At 46.3% G+C, this 20,742-nt stretch overlaps 1 protein-coding gene across 3 annotated transcripts; it reads right to left on the reverse strand.

Annotated features, from left to right (window-relative positions):
- Positions 1-4,482: 4,482 nt before the first annotated feature.
- On the reverse strand, positions 4,483-6,831 carry LOC124020832 (dolichyl-diphosphooligosaccharide--protein glycosyltransferase subunit 4). 3 transcript variants are annotated; one of them, XR_006836157.1, is made up of 3 exons: positions 5,330-5,461; positions 4,696-4,791; positions 4,483-4,652 (listed from the first exon to the last, which is right to left on the reverse strand). XR_006836157.1 is itself a non-coding variant. In XM_046336112.1 (3 exons), exon 2 carries the CDS (start codon positions 5,459-5,461, stop codon positions 5,348-5,350), a length of 114 nt encoding a protein of 37 aa, XP_046192068.1. In that variant the 5' UTR covers position 5,462; positions 6,821-6,831; the 3' UTR covers positions 4,483-4,791; positions 5,330-5,347. The 3 variants fall into 3 exon arrangements, 1 of the variants encoding a protein (XP_046192068.1); XR_006836156.1 differs by having other exon boundaries at positions 4,483-4,609; positions 4,653-4,791; XM_046336112.1 differs by adding an exon at positions 6,821-6,831 and having other exon boundaries at positions 4,483-4,791; positions 5,330-5,462.
- Between the last annotated feature and the right edge of the window lie 13,911 nt (positions 6,832-20,742).

A 20,742-nucleotide genomic window follows, 5' to 3' on the forward strand; every position in this document is an offset into this window, starting at 1 on the left:
ACTGGAGGCTGAGACAGGAGGGGTCAGGAGACACTGTGGCCCCATCTGAGGACACCCCCGGACAGGGCCAAACAGGAAGGATATAACCCCACCCACTTTGCCAAAGCACAGCCCCCACACCACTAGAGGGATATCTTCAACCACCAACTTACACCTGTTGTATTCAGCATTTCACTGTGAGGTCTACTACACCTGTTGTATTCAGCATTTCACTGTAAGGTCTACTACACCTGTTGTATTCAGCATTTCACTGTGAGGTCTACTACACCTGTTGTATTCAGCATTTCACTGTGAGGTCTACTACACCTGTTGTATTCAGCATTTCACTGTGAGGTCTACTACACCTGTTGTATTCAGCATTTCACTGTGAGGTCTACTACACCTGTTGTATTCAGCATTTCACTGTGAGGTCTACTACACCTGTTGTATTCAGCATTTCACTGTGAGGTCTACTACACCTGTTGTATTCAGCATTTCACTGTGAGGTGTACTACACCTGTTGTATTCAGCATTTCACTGTGAGGTCTACTACACCTGTTGTATTCAGCATTTCACTGTGAGGTCTACTACACCTGTTGTATTCAGCATTTCACTGTGAGGTCTACTACACCTGTTGTATTCAGCATTTCACTGTGAGGTCTACTACACCTGTTGTATTCAGCATTTCACTGTGAGGTCTACTACACCTGTTGTATTCAGCATTTCACTGTGAGGTCTACTACACCTGTTGTATTCAGCATTTCACTGTAAGGTCTACTACACCTGTTGTATTCAGCATTTCACTGTGAGGTCTACTACACCTGTTGTATTCAGCATTTCACTGTAAGGTCTACTACACCTGTTGTATTCAGCATTTCACTGTGAGGTCTACTACACCTGTTGTATTCAGCATTTCACTGTGAGGTCTACTACACCTGTTGTATTCAGCATTTCACTGTGAGGTCTACTACACCTGTTATATTCAGCATTTCACTGTGAGGTCTACTACACCTGTTGTATTCAGCATTTCACTGTGAGGTCTACTACACCTGTTGTATTCAGCATTTCACTGTGAGGTCTACTACACCTGTTGTATTCAGCATTTCACTGTGAGGTCTACCTACACCTGTTGTATTCAGCATTTCACTGTGAGGTCTACTACACCTGTTGTATTCAGCATTTCACTGTGAGGTCTACTACACCTGTTGTATTCAGCATTTCACTGTGAGGTCTACCTACACCTGTTGTATTCAGCATTTCACTGTGAGGTCTACTACACCTGTTGTATTCAGCATTTCACTGTGAGGTCTACTACACCTGTTGTATTCAGCATTTCACTGTAAGGTCTACTACACCTGTTGTATTCAGCATTTCACTGTGAGGTCTACTACACCTGTTGTATTCAGCATTTCACTGTGAGGTCTACTACACCTGTTGTATTCAGCATTTCACTGTGAGGTCTACTACACCTGTTGTATTCAGCATTTCACTGTGAGGTCTACTACACCTGTTGTATTCAGCATTTCACTGTGAGGTCTACTACACCTGTTGTATTCAGCATTTCACTGTGAGGTCTACTACACCTGTTGTATTCAGCATTTCACTGTGAGGTCTACCTACACCTGTTGTATTCAGCATTTCACTGTGAGGTCTACTACACCTGTTGTATTCAGCATTTCACTGTGAGGTCTACTACACCTGTTGTATTCAGCATTTCACTGTGAGGTCTACTACACCTGTTGTATTCAGCATTTCACTGTGAGGTCTACTACACCTGTTGTATTCAGCATTTCACTGTAAGGTCTACTACACCTGTTGTATTCAGCATTTCACTGTGAGGTCTACTACACCTGTTGTATTCAGCATTTCACTGTGAGGTCTACTACACCTGTTGTATTCAGCATTTCACTGTGAGGTCTACCTACACCTGTTGTATTCAGCATTTCACTGTGAGGTCTACTACACCTGTTGTATTCAGCATTTCACTGTGAGGTCTACTACACCTGTTGTATTCAGCATTTCACTGTGAGGTCTACTACACCTGTTGTATTCAGCATTTCACTGTGAGGTCTACTACACCTGTTGTATTCAGCATTTCACTGAGAGGTCTACTACACCTGTTGTATTCAGCATTTCACTGTGAGGTCTACTACACCTGTTGTATTCAGCATTTCACTGTGAGGTCTACTACACCTGTTGTATTCAGCATTTCACTGAGAGGTCTACTACACCTGTTGTATTCAGCATTTCACTGTGAGGTCTACTACACCTGTTGTATTCAGCATTTCACTGTGAGGTCTACTACACCTGTTGTATTCAGCATTTCACTGTGAGGTCTACTACACCTGTTGTATTCAGCATTTCACTGTGAGGTCTACTACACCTGTTGTATTCAGCATTTCACTGTGAGGTCTACTACACCTGTTGTATTCAGCATTTCACTGTGAGGTCTACTACACCTGTTGTATTCGGAGCAGGTGACTAATACATATACATTTTTATTTCCCTTCACTCGTCTCCCAGTCCAATGCTGAAAAACGTCCTCACAGCATGATGCTGCCACCAACATGCTTTACCATAGGAATGGTGCCAGGTTTCCTCCACACGTGACGCTTGGCATTCAGGCCAAAGAGTTCAATCTTGGTTTCATCAGACCAGAGAATCTTGTTTCTCGTGGTCTGAGAGTCCTTTAGGTGCCTTTTGGCAAATTCCAAGTGGGCTTTCATGTGCGTTTTTACTGAGGAGTGGCTTCCGTCTGGCCACTTTACCATAAAGACCCAATTGGTGGAGTGTTGCAGGGATGGTTGTCCTTCTGGAAGGTTCTCCCATCACCACAGAGCAACTCTGGAGCTCTGTCAGAGTCACCTCCCTGACCAAGGCCTTTCACCCGATTGCTCAGTTTGGAGGGGCGGACAGCTCTATGAAGAGTCTTGGTGGTTCCAAACTTCTTCCATTTAAGAATGATGGAGGCCACTGTGTCCTTGGGGATCTTCAATTCTGCATAAATGTTTTGGTTCCCTTCCCCAGATCTGTGCCTCGACACAATTCTGTCTCTGAGCTCTACGGACAATTCCTTCGACCTCATGGCTTGGTTTTTGCTCTGACATGCGCTGTCAACTGTGGGACATTATATAGACAGGTGTGTGTCTTTCCAAATCATGTTCAATCAATTGAATATACCACAGGTGAACTCTAATCAAGTTGTACCAACATCTGAAGGATGATCAATGGAAACAGGATGCACCTGAGATCAATTTTGAGTCTCATAGTAAAGGGTCTGAATACTTATGCAAATAAAAAGGTATGTTTAAAAAAATATATAAAATACATTTGGAAAACTTGTTTTTGATTTCTCATTATGGGGTATTGTGATGTCATTATGGGCTATTGTGATGTCATTATGGGGTATTGTGATGTCATTATGGGGTATTGTGATGTCATTATGGGGTATTGTGTGTAGATCGAGGATATTTAATTTTAGAATAAGGTTGTAATGTAACAAAATGTGGAAAACGTCAACGGGTCTGAATACTGTATCTGCAATATTAAAGTTGATCTACCCCCTTAAAACAACAGTTATTACAGATGGCCATCGTGCTATCTGGCCTAAAACAATTATTACAGATGGCCATCGTGCTATCTGGCCTACAACAATTATTACAGATGGCCATCGTGCTATCTGGCCTAAAACAATTATTACAGATGGCCATCAGGACCTGCTATCTGGCCTAAAACAATTATTACAGATGGCCATCGTGCTATCTGGCCTACAACAATTATTACAGATGGCCATCGTGCTATCTGGCCTAAACCAATTATTACAGATGGCCATCGTGCTATCTGGCCTACAACAATTATTACAGATGGCCATCGTGCTATCTGGCCTAAACAATTATTACAGATGGCCATCGTGCTATCTGGCCTAAACAATTATTACAGATGGCCATCGTGCTATCTGGCCTACAACAATTATTACAGATGGCCATCGTGCTATCTGGCCTAAACCAATTATTACAGATGGCCATCGTGCTATCTGGCCTACAACAATTATTACAGATGGCCATCGTGCTATCTGGCCTACAACAATTATTACAGATGGCCATCATGCTATCTGGCCTACAACAATTATTACAGATGGCCATCGTGCTATCTGACATAAAATAATTGTATAGAAGGACTTCAACAGTAGATCAGTTACTGAATGTTTGCAGAAAGCTGTGTGTGCATAGTGTACACAGGGATGGAATGGAATTTAAGAGCCTGGGGCTGGCTCTTTCCAGACCGGGGCTGGCTCTTTCCAGACCGGGCTACATTTTTTGTCTTCCCAAATATCCCATGGCACCGATTTTTGACCCAGGCTAGTAGGAATTGCAGTCTAGAATCCCGGCTGGCCAAAATCCATGAATTCCATCCGGAGTGCACGTATTGCAGTACTGTAATGTGTGTTCACTTAATGTTACTAGAAATGCCAACAAGGTTTTTCAGTCAATCACCAAACTGATAGGCATTTGTTGACAGGCATTTTATTAGAAAACACTCCTGTACAGGCTGGGAGAGACAGACAGGGAAGGAGGAAAGATGAACAATGAAGAAAAGGCTGCTGCTCTCTCTGGTTCCCCTCAGCCGCCACCTGTGAGGAGAGGCGTCTCTCTCTGGTCCCTCTCAGCCGCCACCTGTGAGGAGAGGCGTCTCTCTCTGGTCCCTCTCAGCCGCCACCTGTGAGGAGAGGCGTCTCTCTCTGGTCCCCCTCAGCCGCCACCTGTGAGGAGAGGCGTTTCACTGCGTCTCTCTCTGGTCCCCCTCAGCTGCCAGCTGTGAGGACAGGCCAAGAGTCAGATTGTGCGTCTCACATTTCACCCTATTGCCTACTTGGGCCCTGGTCAAAAGTGGTGCACTAAAAAGGGAATAGGGTGCCATATGGGATGAAGCCACAGCCTCACCAATCCAAGTATTCAATATTCCAATGTACCCCGAATTCACCCAGTATCTAGACTGCCAAATCAAGAAGCTTGAAATACCGCTCGATTTTTTTTAAAGAACTTTGCCATTTTCATCCTCATTCACAGCAGCCATTATGTCACATTGGACAACAGGATAGTCAGCCAATCAGCTTCTTTGTTGTCCAACACCAGTCCATGAAGCTCTGTTTAAGCTAGCTAGTATGAGGACTTGATCTGGCAGTCTGGATACTGGGCGAATTCGGGCTACATTTGAATATTGAATACTTGAATTGAGGTACATGCTCGAGCCATATTCGGCTCCCTATTTGAGAACGGAGCCTGCTCCCACTCGAAGAGAAAACAATATGGTAGAGAGGGATCTCTGGCTACATCCTTCCCACAATCCTCACCTCCTCTTTAGGGCAGTTCTACTCCAGTTTCTTGGGGTTGTTGACAGCTACATAGTGATATAGAACCACCAGCAGGAACAGAGACACACCCAACATGTTGGCAAAGATGGCCAGCTGCACGTCAGTCACCATTCTGGAGGGGGTGCAGAAACATACATAACATCACCATTCTGGAGGGGGACATACATATTATCACCATCATTCTGTAAGGAGTGGAGGGGGGCATTCATATCATTACCATTCTGGAGGGGGGGCAGAAACATACATAATATCACCATTCTGGAGGGGGACATACATATTATCACCATCATTCTGTAAGGAGTGGAGGGGACATACATATTATCACCATCATTCTGTAGGAGTGGAAGGGGGGGGGGGGGACATTCATATCATCACCATTCTGGAGGGGGGACATCATATTATCACCATCATTCTGTAAGGGGACATTCATATCATCACCATTCTGGAGGGGGGACATACATATTATCACCATCATTCTGTAAGGAGTGGAGGGGGGGCATTCATATCATCACCATTCTGGAGGGGGGGACATACATATTATCACCATCATTCTGTAAGGAGTGGAATGGGGGGGGGGGGGGCATTCATATCATCACCATTCTGGAAGGAGTTTAAAAACCCAAATTTTATGCAAATGTCACTTAAATATGAATCATTGTTCATGTTTAGACAATTACTTTCCATACATCATGAATAAATAAATATACTATGACATCATGAATAAATACATATACTATTACGCGAGGGACATTTATTCCGCGACCCGGAAGTAATTGTTGAGACGCTGGATGTAGGGATGACCAGGGTTTGTAATCTTGATAAGTGCGTGATTTGGACAATTTTCCTGTCCTGCTAAGCATTCAAAATGTAGCGACTACGTTTGTGTATCGGGGAAATGTCTGGAGTAAAACTCCAGTAGCTCCTTTAATAGATTGATGCCGCGTTCAAAACAACTGAACTCGGAAAACTACAATGTTGTACATGACTGTAAGTCGCTTTGGATAAAAGCGTCTGCTAAATGGCATATATTATTATATTATTATTATTAACTTGAGGTCGGAAACCCGAAGTCCCCATTTGGATGAACTTTGAATCTTTTGTTCCCCAGTCGGAGTAACACGTTCCCAGGGGTTTTGAACACACTGAAGTCGGAGATTTAGTCCCCCCCCCCATGCCGTTGTTTAAAATACGACACTAGTTACCTAAATACTCATTAGACTATTAGCTAGGCAGCTTAGCAAAACATGGATGGTTGGCCGACTGGTAATTAATAATTGGCACATTATGAATAGTTGATAACATGATTAAGACGATCCTGACGTTACAAAATGAGGATAGCTATGATCATGTTTTCATCAGTGGCCAACGTTGCAAAGCACAACTCGCCGGCAAAATCGGCCTTTGATTTTATAAAATAAATAAATCATTCGACTACATTCAAGCAAAAAAAACAACCAATGCATTCCTTACGTTATTTCTCGCTGATGTGTAATTTAGTTCGTCGCAGACTCAGTTTGCCTTTCTGATGTGTGACGCAGGTTTCCGGTCCTGTCGCTTCCGACCAGAGGGCCACGTCATGGTAATGAGGGCCGCGCCATAGAAATATAATTCATAGATCGGTTCTGTCGGTACATATTGTAACCTGGGCTGTATTCATTCCGCCGATTCTGTTTGGAGTTTCTATTGGACAAATTCAGGTTTTGCAACAGAATCGACTGAATGAATAGGCTACATTCCTGATTTCTATGAATATAATTATGAATATTTAATTCGCAAATATTAATCTAGATTAGAATATCATATGTGAAAGGGAATCAATGATTTAGATTTGATACAAGTTGTTGGTAATGGTGGCTCCGGGGCAGTGGTGTTGTAAAAGTGGCTAGCTAGAGCTCGTCTGAGAGGTCGTCTGTGGATGCCCTCACCCAATAGTACTTCTTGCTGATGGTTAAGGTTCTGACTAGCCGGCTAGAACAAGGCATGTGTGTCCATATCCAGAGTCTGATTGGCTCTTGGTCAGCACCACACATTAGAACACACATCAAGATGGCGCCGTACTGGATGGCCACCGTTTTGCTCCGACCCAACTTTGATATTTTGTGATAATTTTGTGGTTTATTTTTGCTCTGTTTTCACTAAATGTTACCGCTGTTATTTCTGACGTAAATAGCTAACAAAATAGCTGTGTGGGCCGAGTTAACCTTGTATCTTTATTGACCTTTTATTTCAGTATTTACTCTCCCTCTGTGTAACGGATGTGAAACGGCTAGTTTAGTTAGCGGTGTGCGCTAAATAGTGTTTCAATCGGTTACGTCACTTGCTCTGAGACCTTGAAGTAGTAGTTCCCCTTGCCCTGCAAGGGCCGTGGCTTTTGTGGAGCGATGGGTAACGATGCTTCGAGGGTGACTGTTGTCGTTGTGTGCAGAAGGTCCCTGGTTCGCGCCCGGGTATGGGCGAGGGGACGGTTTAAAATTATACTGTTACATTGATGCTGTTGACCCGGATTACTGGTTGCTGCGGAAAAAGGAGGAAGGTCAAAAGGGGGGTGAGTGTAACGGATGTGAAACGGCTAGTTTAGTTAGTGGTGTGCGCTAAATAGCGTTTCAATCGGTTACGTCACTTGCTCTGAGACCGTGAAGTAGTAGTTCCCCTTGTTCTGCAAGGGCCGCGGCTTTTGTGGAGCGATGGGTAACGATGCTTCGTGGGTGACTGTTGTTGATGTGTGCAGAAGGTCCCTGGTTCGCGCCCGGGTATGGGCGAGGGGACGGTTAAAAAAATTATACTGTTACATCTGCACACTGACAGGACTCTACACACTGACAGGACTCTACACACTGACAGGACTCTACACACTGACATGACTCTACACACTGACAGGACTCGGCACACTGACATGACTCTACACACTGACAGGACTCGGCACACTGACAGGACTCTACACACTGACATGACTCTACACACTGACAGGACTCGGCACACTGACAGGACTCTACACACTGACAGGACTCTACACACTGACAGGACTCTACACACTGACAGGACTCTACACACTGACAGGACTCTACACACTGACAGGACTCTACATACTGACAGAACTCTACACACTGACAGGACTCTACACACTGACACTGACAGGACTCTACACACTGACAGGACTCTACACATTGACACTGACAGGACTCTACACACTGACACTGACAGGACTCAACACACTGACACTGACAGGACTCTACACACTGACAGGACTCTACACACTGACAGGACTCTACACACTGACACTGACAGGACTCTACACACTGACACTGACAGGACTCAACACACTGACACTGACAGGACTCTACACACTGACAGGACTCTACACACTGACAGGACTCTACATACTGACAGGACTCTACACACTGACAGGACTCTGCACACTGACAGGACTCGACACACTGACAGGACTCTACACACTGACAGGACTCAACACACGGACACTGACAGGACTCTGCACACTGACAGGACTCTACACACTGACAGGACTCTACACACTGACAGGACGCTACACACTGACAGGACTCTAATCACTGACTCTACACACTGACAGGACTCTACACACTGACAGGACTCTACACACTGACAACAGAACTATACACACTGACACTGACAGGACTCTACACACTGACAGGACTCTACACACTGACAGGACTCTACACACTGACAGGACTCTACATACTGACAGGACTCTACACACTGACAGGACTCTAATCACTGACTCTACACACTGACAGGACTCTACACACTGACAGGACTCTACACACCGACAGGACTCTACAAACTGACAGGACTCTACATACTGACAGGACTCTACACACTGACAGGACTCTACACACTGACAGGACTCTACATACTGAAAGGACTCTACACACTGACAGGACTCTACACACTGACAGGACTCTACATACTGACAGGACTCTACACACTCACAGGACTCTACACACTGACAGGACTCTACACACTGACAGGACTCTACACACTGACAGGACCCTACACACTGACACTGACAGGACTCTACACACTGACAGGACTCTACACACTGACAGGACTCTACACACTGACAGGACTCTAATCACTGACTCTACACACTGACAGGACTCTACACACTGACAGGACTCTACAAACTGACAGGACTCTACATACTGACAGGACTCTACACACTGACAGGACTCTACACACTGACAGGACTCTACATACTGACAGGACTCTACACACTGACATGACTCTACACACTGACATGACTCTACACACTGACAGGACTCTACATACTGACAGGACTCTGACAGGACTCGACACACTGACAGGACTCTACACACTGACAGGACTCTACACACTGACAACAGGACTATACACACTGACACTGACAGGACTCTACACACTGACAGGACTCTACGCACTGACAGGACTCTACGCACTGACAGGACTCAACACACTGACAGGACTCTACACACCGACACTGACAGGAACTCTACACACTGACAGGACTCTACACACTGACAGGACTCTACACACTGACACTGACAGGACTCTACACACTGACAGGACTCTACACACTGACACTGACAGGACTCTACATACTGACAGGACTCTACACACTGACAGGACTCTACACACTGACAACAGGACTATACACACTGACAGGACTCTACACACTGACAGGACTCTACACACTGACACTGACAGGACTCTACACACTGACATGACTCTACACACTGACATGACTCTACACACTGACAGGACTCTACATACTGACAGGACTCTGACAGGACTCGACACACTGACAGGACTCTACACACTGACAGGACTCTACACACTGACAACAGGACTATACACACTGACACTGACAGGACTCTACACACTGACAGGACTCTACACACTGACAGGACTCTACACACTGACACTGACAGGACTCTACATACTGACAGGACTCTGACAGGACTCTACACACTGACAGGACTCGACACACTGACAGGACTCTACACACTGACAGGACTCTACACACTGACAGGACTCTAATCACTGACTCTACACACTGACAGGACTCTACACACTGACAGGACTCTACAACCTGACAGGACTCTACATACTGACAGGACTCTACACACTGACAGGACTCTACACACTGACAGGACTCTACATACTGACAGGACTCTACACACCGACACTGACAGGAACTCTACACACTGACAGGACTCTACACACTGACAGGACTCTACACACTGACACTGACAGGACTCTACACACTGACAGGACTCTACACACTGACAGGACTCTACACACTGACAACAGGACTCTACACACTGACAACAGGACTCTACACACTGACAGGACTCTACACACTGACAGGACTCTACATACTGACAGGACTCTGCACACTGACAGGACTCTACACACTGACATGACTCTACACACTGACAGGACTCTACATACTGACAGGACTCTGACAGGACTCTACACACTGACAGGACTCTACACACTGACAGGACTCTACACACTGACAGGACTCTACACACTGACAACAGGACTCTACACACTGACACTGACAGGACTCTACACACTGACAGACACTGTCACTTCAACACACACAAACACACACACACACACACACACACACACACATTTTCACTCCTACTCACACAAATACTGATTCTACACCCCCCACACCCACTCACATGCAAACTGCTGCTACTCTGTCTGTCTTATATCCTGTTGCCTAGTCACACTAACCCTATACATATCTACCTCCATCACTCCAGTATCCCTGTCTCCTTACCCCTATACATATCTACCTCCATCACTCCAGTATCCCTGTCTCCTTACCCCTATACATATCTACCTCCATCACTCCAGTATCCCTGTCTCCTTCCCCCTATACATATCTACCTCCATCACTCCAGTATCCCTGTCTCCTTACCCCTATACATATCTACCTCCATCACTCCAGTATCCCTGTCTCCTTCCCCCTATACATATCTACCTCCATCACTCCAGTATCCCTGTCTCCTTCCCCCTATACATATCTACCTCCATCACTCCAGTATCCCTGTCTCCTTCCCTCTATACATATCTACCTCCATCACTCCAGTATCCCTGTCTCCTTACCCCTATACATATCTACCTCCATCACTCCAGTATCCCTGTCTCCTTACCCCTATACATATCTACCTCCATCACTCCAGTATCCCTGTCCCATATACATATCTACCTCCATCACTCCAGTATCCCTGTACATTGTTAATATGGTACTGACCCTGTATATAGTCACCTTCCCCCTATACATATCTACCTCTATCACTCCAGTATCCCTGTCTCCTTCCCCCTATACATATCTACCTCTATCACTCCAGTATCCCTGTCTCCTTCCCCCTATACATATCTACCTCCATCACTCCAGTATCCCTGTCTCCTTACCCCTATACATATCTACCTCCATCACTCCAGTATCCCTGTACATGTTAATATGGTACTGACCCTGTATATAGTCTCCTTCCCCCTATACATATCTACCTCCATCACTCCAGTATCCCTGTCTCCTTACCCCTATACATATCTACCTCCATCACTCCAGTATCCCTGTCTCCTTACCCCTATACATATCTACCCCCATCACTCCAGTATCCCTGTCTCCTTCCCCCTATACATATCTACCTCCATCACTCCAGTATCCCTGTCTCCTTCCCCCTATACATATCTACCTCCATCACTCCAGTATCCCTGTCCCATATACATATCTACCTCCATCACTCCAGTATCCCTGTCTCCTTACCCCTATACATATCTACCTCTATCACTCCAGTATCCCTGTCTCCTTCCCCCTATACATATCTACCTCTATCACTCCAGTATCCCTGTCTCCTTCCCCCTATACATATCTACCTCCATCACTCCAGTATCCCTGTCTCCTTACCCCTATACATATCTACCTCCATCACTCCAGTATCCCTGTACATGTTAATATGGTACTGACCCTGTATATAGTCACCTTCCCCCTATACATATCTACCTCCATCACTCCAGTATCCCTGTACATGTTAATATGGTACTGACCCTGTATATAGTCACCTTCCCCCTATACATATCTACCTCCATCACTCCAGTATCCCTGTCTCCTTCCCCCTATACATATCTACCTCCATCACTCCAGTATCCCTGTCTCCTTCCCCCTATACATATCTACCTCCATCACTCCAGTATCCCTGTCTCCTTACCCCTATACATATCTACCTCTATCACTCCAGTATCCCTGTCTCCTTCCCCCTATACATATCTACCTCCATCACTCCAGTATCCCTGTCTCCTTACCCCTATACATATCTACCTCTATCACTCCAGTATCCCTGTCTCCTTCCCCCTATACATATCTACCTCCATCACTCCAGTATCCCTGTCCCCTTCCCCCTATACATATCTACCTCCATCACTCCAGTATCCCTGTACATGTTAATATGGTACTGACCCTGTATATAGTCACCTTCCCCCTATACATATCTACCTCCATCTCTCCAGTATCACTGTACATGTTAATATGGTACTGACCCTGTATATAGTCACCTTCCCCCTATACATATCTACCTCCATCACTCCAGTATCCCTGTACATGTTAATATGGTACTGACCCTGTATATAGTCACCTTCCCCCTATACATATCTACCTCCATCACTCCAGTATCCCTGTCTCCTTCCCCCTATACATATCTACCTCCATCACTCCAGTATCCCTGTACATTGTTAATATGGTACTGACCCTGTATATAGTCACCTTCCCCCTATACATATCTACCTCCATCACTCCAGTATCCCTGTCTCCTTACCCCTATACATATCTACCTCCATCACTCCAGTATCCCTGTCTCCTTCCCCCTATACATATCTACCTCCATCACTCCAGTATCCCTGTCTCCTTCCCCCTATACATATCTACCTCCATCACTCCAGTATCCCTGTACATTGTTAATATGGTACTGACCCTGTATATAGTCACCTTCCCCCTATACATATCTACCTCCATCACTCCAGTAACCCTGTCACCTTCCCCCTATACATATCTACCTCCATCACTCCAGTATCCCTGTACATTGTTAATATGGTACTGACCCTGTATATAGTCACCTTCCCCCTATACATATCTACCTCCATCACTCCAGTATCCCTGTCTCCTTCCCCCTATACATATCTACCTCCATCACTCCAGTATCCCTGTACATTGTTAATATGGTACTGACCCTGTATATAGTCACCTTCCCCCTATACATATCTACCTCCATCACTCCAGTATCCCTGTACATTGTTAATATGGTACTGACCCTGTATATAGTCACCTTCCCCCTATACATATCTACCTCCATCTCTCCAGTATCACTGTACATTGTTAATATGGTACTGACCCTGTATATAGTCACCTTCCCCCTATACATATCTACCTCCATCACTCCAGTATCCCTGTACATTGTTAATATGGTACTGACCCTGTATATAGTCACCTTACCCCTATACATATCTACCTCCATCACTCCAGTATCCCTGTACATTGTTAATATGGTACTGACCCTGTATATAGTCACCTTCCCCTATACATATCTACCTCCATCACTCCAGTATCCCTGTACATTGTTAATATGGTACTGACCCTGTATATAGTCACCTTCCCCCTATACATATCTACCTCCATCACTCCAGTATCCCTGTACATTGTTAATATGGTACTGACCCTGTATATAGTCACCTTCCCCCTATACATATCTACCTCCATCACTCCAGTATCCCTGTCTCCTTCCCCCTATACATATCTACCTCCATCACTCCAGTATCCCTGTCTCCTTCCCCCTATACATATCTACCTCCATCACTCCAGTATCCCTGTCTCCTTACCCCTATACATATCTACCTCCATCACTCCAGTATCCCTGTCCCCTTCCCCCTATACATATCTACCTCCATCACTCCAGTATCCCTGTACATTGTTAATATGGTACTGACCCTGTATATAGTCACCTTCCCCCTATACATATCGCATTCACAGGTTGTATCACATTTTCACTTCATTTCATTACAGTACAACGGTTTGATTTGTTTGATCGTAGCTAGCTACTTAGCTAGCTACATAGCCGTCTTTGTATCAAAGATAATTGTGTAGTCTAGAGCGATTTTCTAGGTTCGCTAGCCATCTATTGTCGTTCTTTTAACGCAACGTAACGTAAACAACACTGCTAGCTAGCCTGCTAGCCCCCGAATAGCAACACTGCAGAAACTATTACACTCAACGGAATGACTTGATTAGTGTAGTGTCAACAACGCACCCACTGCCAGCTGGCCTACTTCAGCAGTACTGTATCATTTTAATCATTTTAGTCAATAAGATTCTTGCTACGTAGCTTAACTTTCTGAACATTCGAGACGTGTAGTCCACTTGTCATTCCAATCTCCTTTGCATTAGCGTAGCCTCTTCTGTAGCCTGTCAACTATGTGTCTGTTTATCCCTGTTCTCTCCTCTCTGCACAGACCATACAAACGCTCCTCAGCGTGGACAAGGCCACCCAACTCTGGTGGTCCCAGCGCGCACGACCCACGTGGAGTTCCAGGTCTCCGGTAGCCTCTGGAACTGCCAATCTGCGGTCAACAAGGCAGAGTTCATCTCAGCCTATGCCTCCCTCCAGTCCCTCGACTTCTTGGCACTGACGGAAACATGGATCACCACAGACAACACTGCTACTCCTACTGCTCTCTCTTCGTCCGCCCACGTGTTCTCGCACACCCCGAGAGCATCTGGTCAGCGGGGTGGTGGCACCGGGATCCTCATCTCTCCCAAGTGGTCATTCTCTCTTTCTCCCCTTACCCATCTGTCTATCGCCTCCTTTGAATTCCATGCTGTCACAGTTACTAGCCCTTTCAAGCTTAACATCCTTATCATTTATCGCCCTCCAGGTTCCCTCGGAGAGTTCATCAATGAGCTTGATGCCTTGATAAGCTCCTTTCCTGAGGACGGCTCACCTCTCACAGTTCTGGGCGACTTTAACCTCCCCACGTCTACCTTTGACTCTTTCCTCTCTGCCTCCTTCTTTCCACTCCTCTCCTCTTTTGACCTCACCCTCTCACCTTCCCCCCTACTCACAAGGCAGGCAATACGCTCGACCTCATCTTTACTAGATGCTGTTCTTCCACTAACCTCACTGCAACTCCCCTCCAAGTCTCCGACCACTGCCTTGTATCCTTTTCCCTCTCGCTCTCATCCAACACCTCCCACACTGCCCCTACTCGGATGGTATCGCGCCGTCCCAACCTTCGCTCTCTCTCCCCCGCTACTCTCTCCTCTTCCATCCTATCATCTCTTCCCTCCGCTCAAACCTTCTCCCACCTATCTCCTGATTCTGCCTCCTCAACCCTCCTCTCCTCCCTCTCTGCATCCCTTGACTCTCTATGTCCCCTATCCTCCAGGCCGGCTCGGTCCTCCCCTCCCGCTCCGTGGCTCGATGACTCATTGCGAGCTCACAGAACAGGGCTCCGGGCAGCCGAGCGGAAATGGAGGAAAACTCGCCTCCCTGCGGACCTGGCATCCTTTCACTCCCTCCTCTCTACATTTTCCTCCTCTGTCTCTGCTGCTAAAGCCACTTTCTACCACGCTAAATTCCAAGCATCTGCCTCTAACCCTAGGAAGCTCTTTGCCACCTTCTCCTCCCTCCTGAATCCTCCGCCCCTCCCCCCTCCTCCCTCTCTGCAGATGACTTCGTCAACCATTTTGAAAAGAAGGTCGACGACATCCGATCCTCATTTGCTAAGTCAAACGACACCGCTGGTTCTGCTCACACTGCCCTACCCTGTGCTCTGACCTCTTTCTCCCCTCTCTCTCCAGATGAAATCTCGCGTCTTGTGACGGCCGGCCGCCCAACAACCTGCCCGCTTGACCCTATCCCCTCCTCTCTTCTCCAGACCATTTCCGGAGACCTTCTCCCTTACCTCACCTCGCTCATCAACTCATCCCTGACCGTTGGCTACGTCCCTTCCGTCTTCAAAGAGCGAGAGTTGCACCCCTTCTGAAAAAACCTACACTCGATCCCTCCGATGTCAACAATTACAGACCAGTATCCCTTCTTTCTTTTCTCTCCAAAACTCTTGAACGTGCCGTCCTGGCCAGCTCTGCTATCTCTCTCTGAATGACCTTCTTGATCCAAATCAGTCAGGTTTCAAGACTAGTCATTCAACTGAGACTGCTCTCCTCTGTATCACGGAGGCGCTCCGCACTGCTAAAGCTAACTCTCTCTCCTCTGCTCTCATCCTTCTAGATCTATCGGCTGCCTTCGATACTGTGAACCATCAGATCCTCCTCTCCACCCTCTCCGAGAATGCCCACGCTTGGATTAGTCCCTACCTGACAGGTCGCTCCTACCAGGTGGCGTGGCGAGAATCTGTCTCCTCACCACGCGCTCTCACCACTGGTGTCCCCCAGGGCTCTGTTCTTGGCCCTCTCCTATTCTCGCTATACACCAAGTCACTTGGCTCTGTCATAACCTCACATGGTCTCTCTTATCATTGCTATGCAGACGACACACAATTAATCTTCTCCTTTCCCCCTTCTGATGACCAGGTGGCGAATCGCATCTCTGCATGTCTGGCAGACATATCAGTGTGGATGACGGATCACCACCTCAAGCTGAATCTCGGCAAGACGGAGCTGCTCTTCCTCCCGGGAAGGACTGCCCGTTCCATGATCTCGCCATCACGGTCGACAACTCCATTGTGTCCTCCTCCCAGAGCGCCAAGAACCTTGGCGTGATCCTGGACAACACCCTGTCGTTCTCAACTAACATCAAGGCGGTGGCCCGTTCCTGTAGGTTCATGCTCTACAACATCCGCAGAGTGACCCTGCCTCACACAGGAAGCGGCGCAGGTCCTAATCCAGGCACTTGTCATCTCCCGTCTGGATTACTGCAACTCGCTGTTGGCTGGGCTCCCTGCCTGTGCCATTAAACCCTTCAACTCATCCAGAACGCCGCAGCCCGTCTGGTGTTCAACCTTCCCAAGTTCTCTCACGTCACCCCGCTCCTCCGTTCTCTCCACTGGCTTCCAGTTGAAGCTCGCATCCGCTACAAGACCATGGTGCTTGCCTACGGAGCTGTGAGGGGAACGGACCTGTACCTCCAGGCTCTGATCAGGCCCTACACCCAAACAAGGGCACTGCGTTCATCCACCTCTGGCCTGCTCGCCTCCCTACCACTGAGGAAGTACAGCTCCCGCTCAGCCCAGTCAAAACTGTTCGCTGCCCTGGCCCCCCAATGGTGGAACAAACTCCCTCACGACGCCAGGACAGCGGAGTCAATCACCACCTTCCGGAGACACCTGAAACCCCACCTCTTTAAGGAATACCTAGGATAGGTTAAGTAATCCCTCTCACCCCACCCCCCTAAGTTTTAGATGCACTATTGTTAAGTGACTGTCCCACTGGATGTCATAAGGTGAATGCACCAATTTGTAAGTCGCTCTGGATAAGAGCGTCTGCTAAATGACTTAAATGTAAATGTAAATGTACCTCCATCACTCCAGTATCCCTGTACATGTTAAATATAGTACTGAACTGACTTTTTAAATAGTTCCTTTATATCGTGTGCTACTTTCTTAGTTTATTTATTCTTATTTCTAGTATTTCTTGTTTTCTAGTAATACATTGTTATTGATTTATTGCTTTGTTGGGTTTTGAGTTTGAAAGACATTTCACTGTTCTTGTTCATGTGACATTACAACTGTAAGCTACCCACCGCTAAAGGCAAGTTATCATATGTTTACTGTATGTATTTTCAATGTATATATATATATGTATTGAATCTTGTCATGTTCATACAAATATTTACGCATGTTAAATACATAAGACTGTCAAAACACACAAAACCTACCAGGGTAGTTATTTAATGTCTGGTTATGACACCTACATGAACCTACCACACACGGCAGAACATTCCATTGCACCATAACTTGTGAACTGTATGTTTATGTTATGTAACATCTTATGAAATTGACCATATTAAATTATAATTGTAATTGCGCACAAATTGATGTCAGACATGCCGCTACCCCTCCTTGTCGGGTTTGGTGAGTAAGGATGTGACTCCTTGTCGGGTTTGGTGAGTAAGGATGTGACTCCTTGTCGGGTTTGGTGAGTAAGGATGTGACTCCTTGTCGGGTTTGGTGAGTAAGGATGTGACTCCTTGTCTGGTTCGGTGAGTAAGGATGTGACTCCTTGTCGGGTTTGGTGAGTAAGGATGTGACTCCTTGTCGGGTTTGGTGAGTAAGGATGTGACTCCTTGTCGGGTTTGGTGAGTAAGGATGTGACTCCTTGTCGGGTTTGGTGAGTAAGGATGTGACCTTTTTGAGGAAAATGGTGAAGTATGCGCTGGGAAAAGTCTGTCCGAGTGACCAGGAGGGCTCTTATTTTGATTCATTGCATTTCTGAAGAATATTGAGGTGGGATTCAAAAGAATTCGGACAACAGAAGTTGTGTGTTTTGAACTTCGGAGTAGAGACACCCGTCAAAGGAGTCATCTCAGGGGTGAAAACGGCTCAGCGTCTGACCTGCTGGGTGAGTGGAGGAGATGTTCAGATTGAATTCCCTGTGTGGTTTTAGCTCAGCGTCTGACCTGCTGGGTGAGTGGAGGAGATGTTCAGGTTGAATTCCCTGTGTGGTTTTAGCTCAGCGTCTGACCTGCTGGGTGAGTGGAGGAGATGTTCAGGTTGAATTCCCTGTGTGGTTTTAGCTCAGCGTCTGACCTGCTGGGTGAGTGGAGGAGATGTTCAGGTTGAATTCCCTGTGTGGTTTTAGCTCAGCGTCTGACCTGCTGGGTGAGTGGAGGAGATGTTCAGATTGAATTCCCTGTGTGGTTTTAGCTCAGCGTCTGACCTGCTGGGTGAGTGGAGGAGATGTTCAGATTGAATTCCCTGTGTGGTTTTAGCTCAGCGTCTGACCTGCTGGGTGAGTGGAGGAGATGTTCAGGTTGAATTCCCTGTGTGGTTTTAGCTCAGCGTCTGACCTGCTGGGTGAGTGGAGGAGATGTTCAGGTTGAATTCCCTGTGTGGTTTTAGCTCAGCGTCTGACCTGCTGGGTGAGTGGAGGAGATGTTCAGATTGAATTCCCTGTGTGGTTTTAGCTCAGCGTCTGACCTGCTGGGTGAGTGGAGGAGATGTTCAGATTGAATTCCCGGTGTGGTTTTAGCTCAGCGTCTGACCTGCTGGGTGAGTGGAGGAAAAAGAGTCTGTCGGTCCGGTTGGTGTCTGATAAAGAGCAAATACCTGCATGTGAAGCTTGGTTATGTAACAGGATAGTAAAGGGGGTAAGGGAGACAGACAGACAGACAGACAGACAGACAGACAGACAGACAGACAGACAGACAGACAGACAGACAGACAGACAGACAGACAGACAGACAGACAGACAGACAGACAGACAGACAGACAGACAGACAGACAGACAGACAGACAGACAGACAGACTAATTGAAGTTAGGGTTTGAGATTAGGGTTTGAAGTTAGGGTTTGAGGTTAGGGTTTGAGGTTTTAAGATGAAGGTTTAGTGTTTTAAATAGGTATGTAATGACACATTATATAAACTCTTTATAGTGTTTTATTTACATTTTAGAGGCGATAAGGTGATAAGTTGGACAGATCGAGTGAAAAAATGCATTTTTCCCACACATCTCTCCTTCTCACTATCACGCATTAGTTTCGCTTCCCCACCAGTCATTTTTAAAAAGACCCGACGGGGCTCATTGCTGTCTTGAATCATACAGAAACAGGCAGCGGTTAGGTCATGTAATTGATTCTGTTGGAAAGGGGAGAAAGTCTGCTTTACAATGGTATTGACATTACAGTTGATCTGGAAGTATTACGTTTTTGGGGCGCTAAAATACGGTCAATTGTACGGACCAAGGCGATGTACAAAGGTGAGTGAGTTTACGTTAGTTAGCGCATGTGCCTAACGATTAGCACTAACGTAAAATATCCCTTAGCTAGCATGTCAGCACCTGTGGGGTCTGGGGAGAAGTCTGACGACACAAACGATGAGCTAACTAGCTAGCTAAACATTGCCTAAATATCCGTGCCCTGGTGGGCTAACATGAGTTATTATGTCACCATGTGGAAAAGTGTAACTACACGAACAGTGAGCTAACGTTAACTCGCTGTGACGATCGTCATTGGAATGAGGTGAGGACCAAATCGCAGCGTGGTAAGTGTTCATCATATATTTATTAAACTGAGAACACTAAACAAAATAACAAAGGAGGAACGAAACAAAACAGTCACCCACGAAACACAAGTGGGAAAAGGCTACCTAAGTATGATTCTCAATCAGAGACAACTAACACCTGCCTCTGATTG

This window comes from Oncorhynchus gorbuscha, unplaced genomic scaffold, assembly GCF_021184085.1.
Source record: "Oncorhynchus gorbuscha isolate QuinsamMale2020 ecotype Even-year unplaced genomic scaffold, OgorEven_v1.0 Un_scaffold_933, whole genome shotgun sequence".
NCBI lineage: Eukaryota > Metazoa > Chordata > Actinopteri > Salmoniformes > Salmonidae > Oncorhynchus > Oncorhynchus gorbuscha.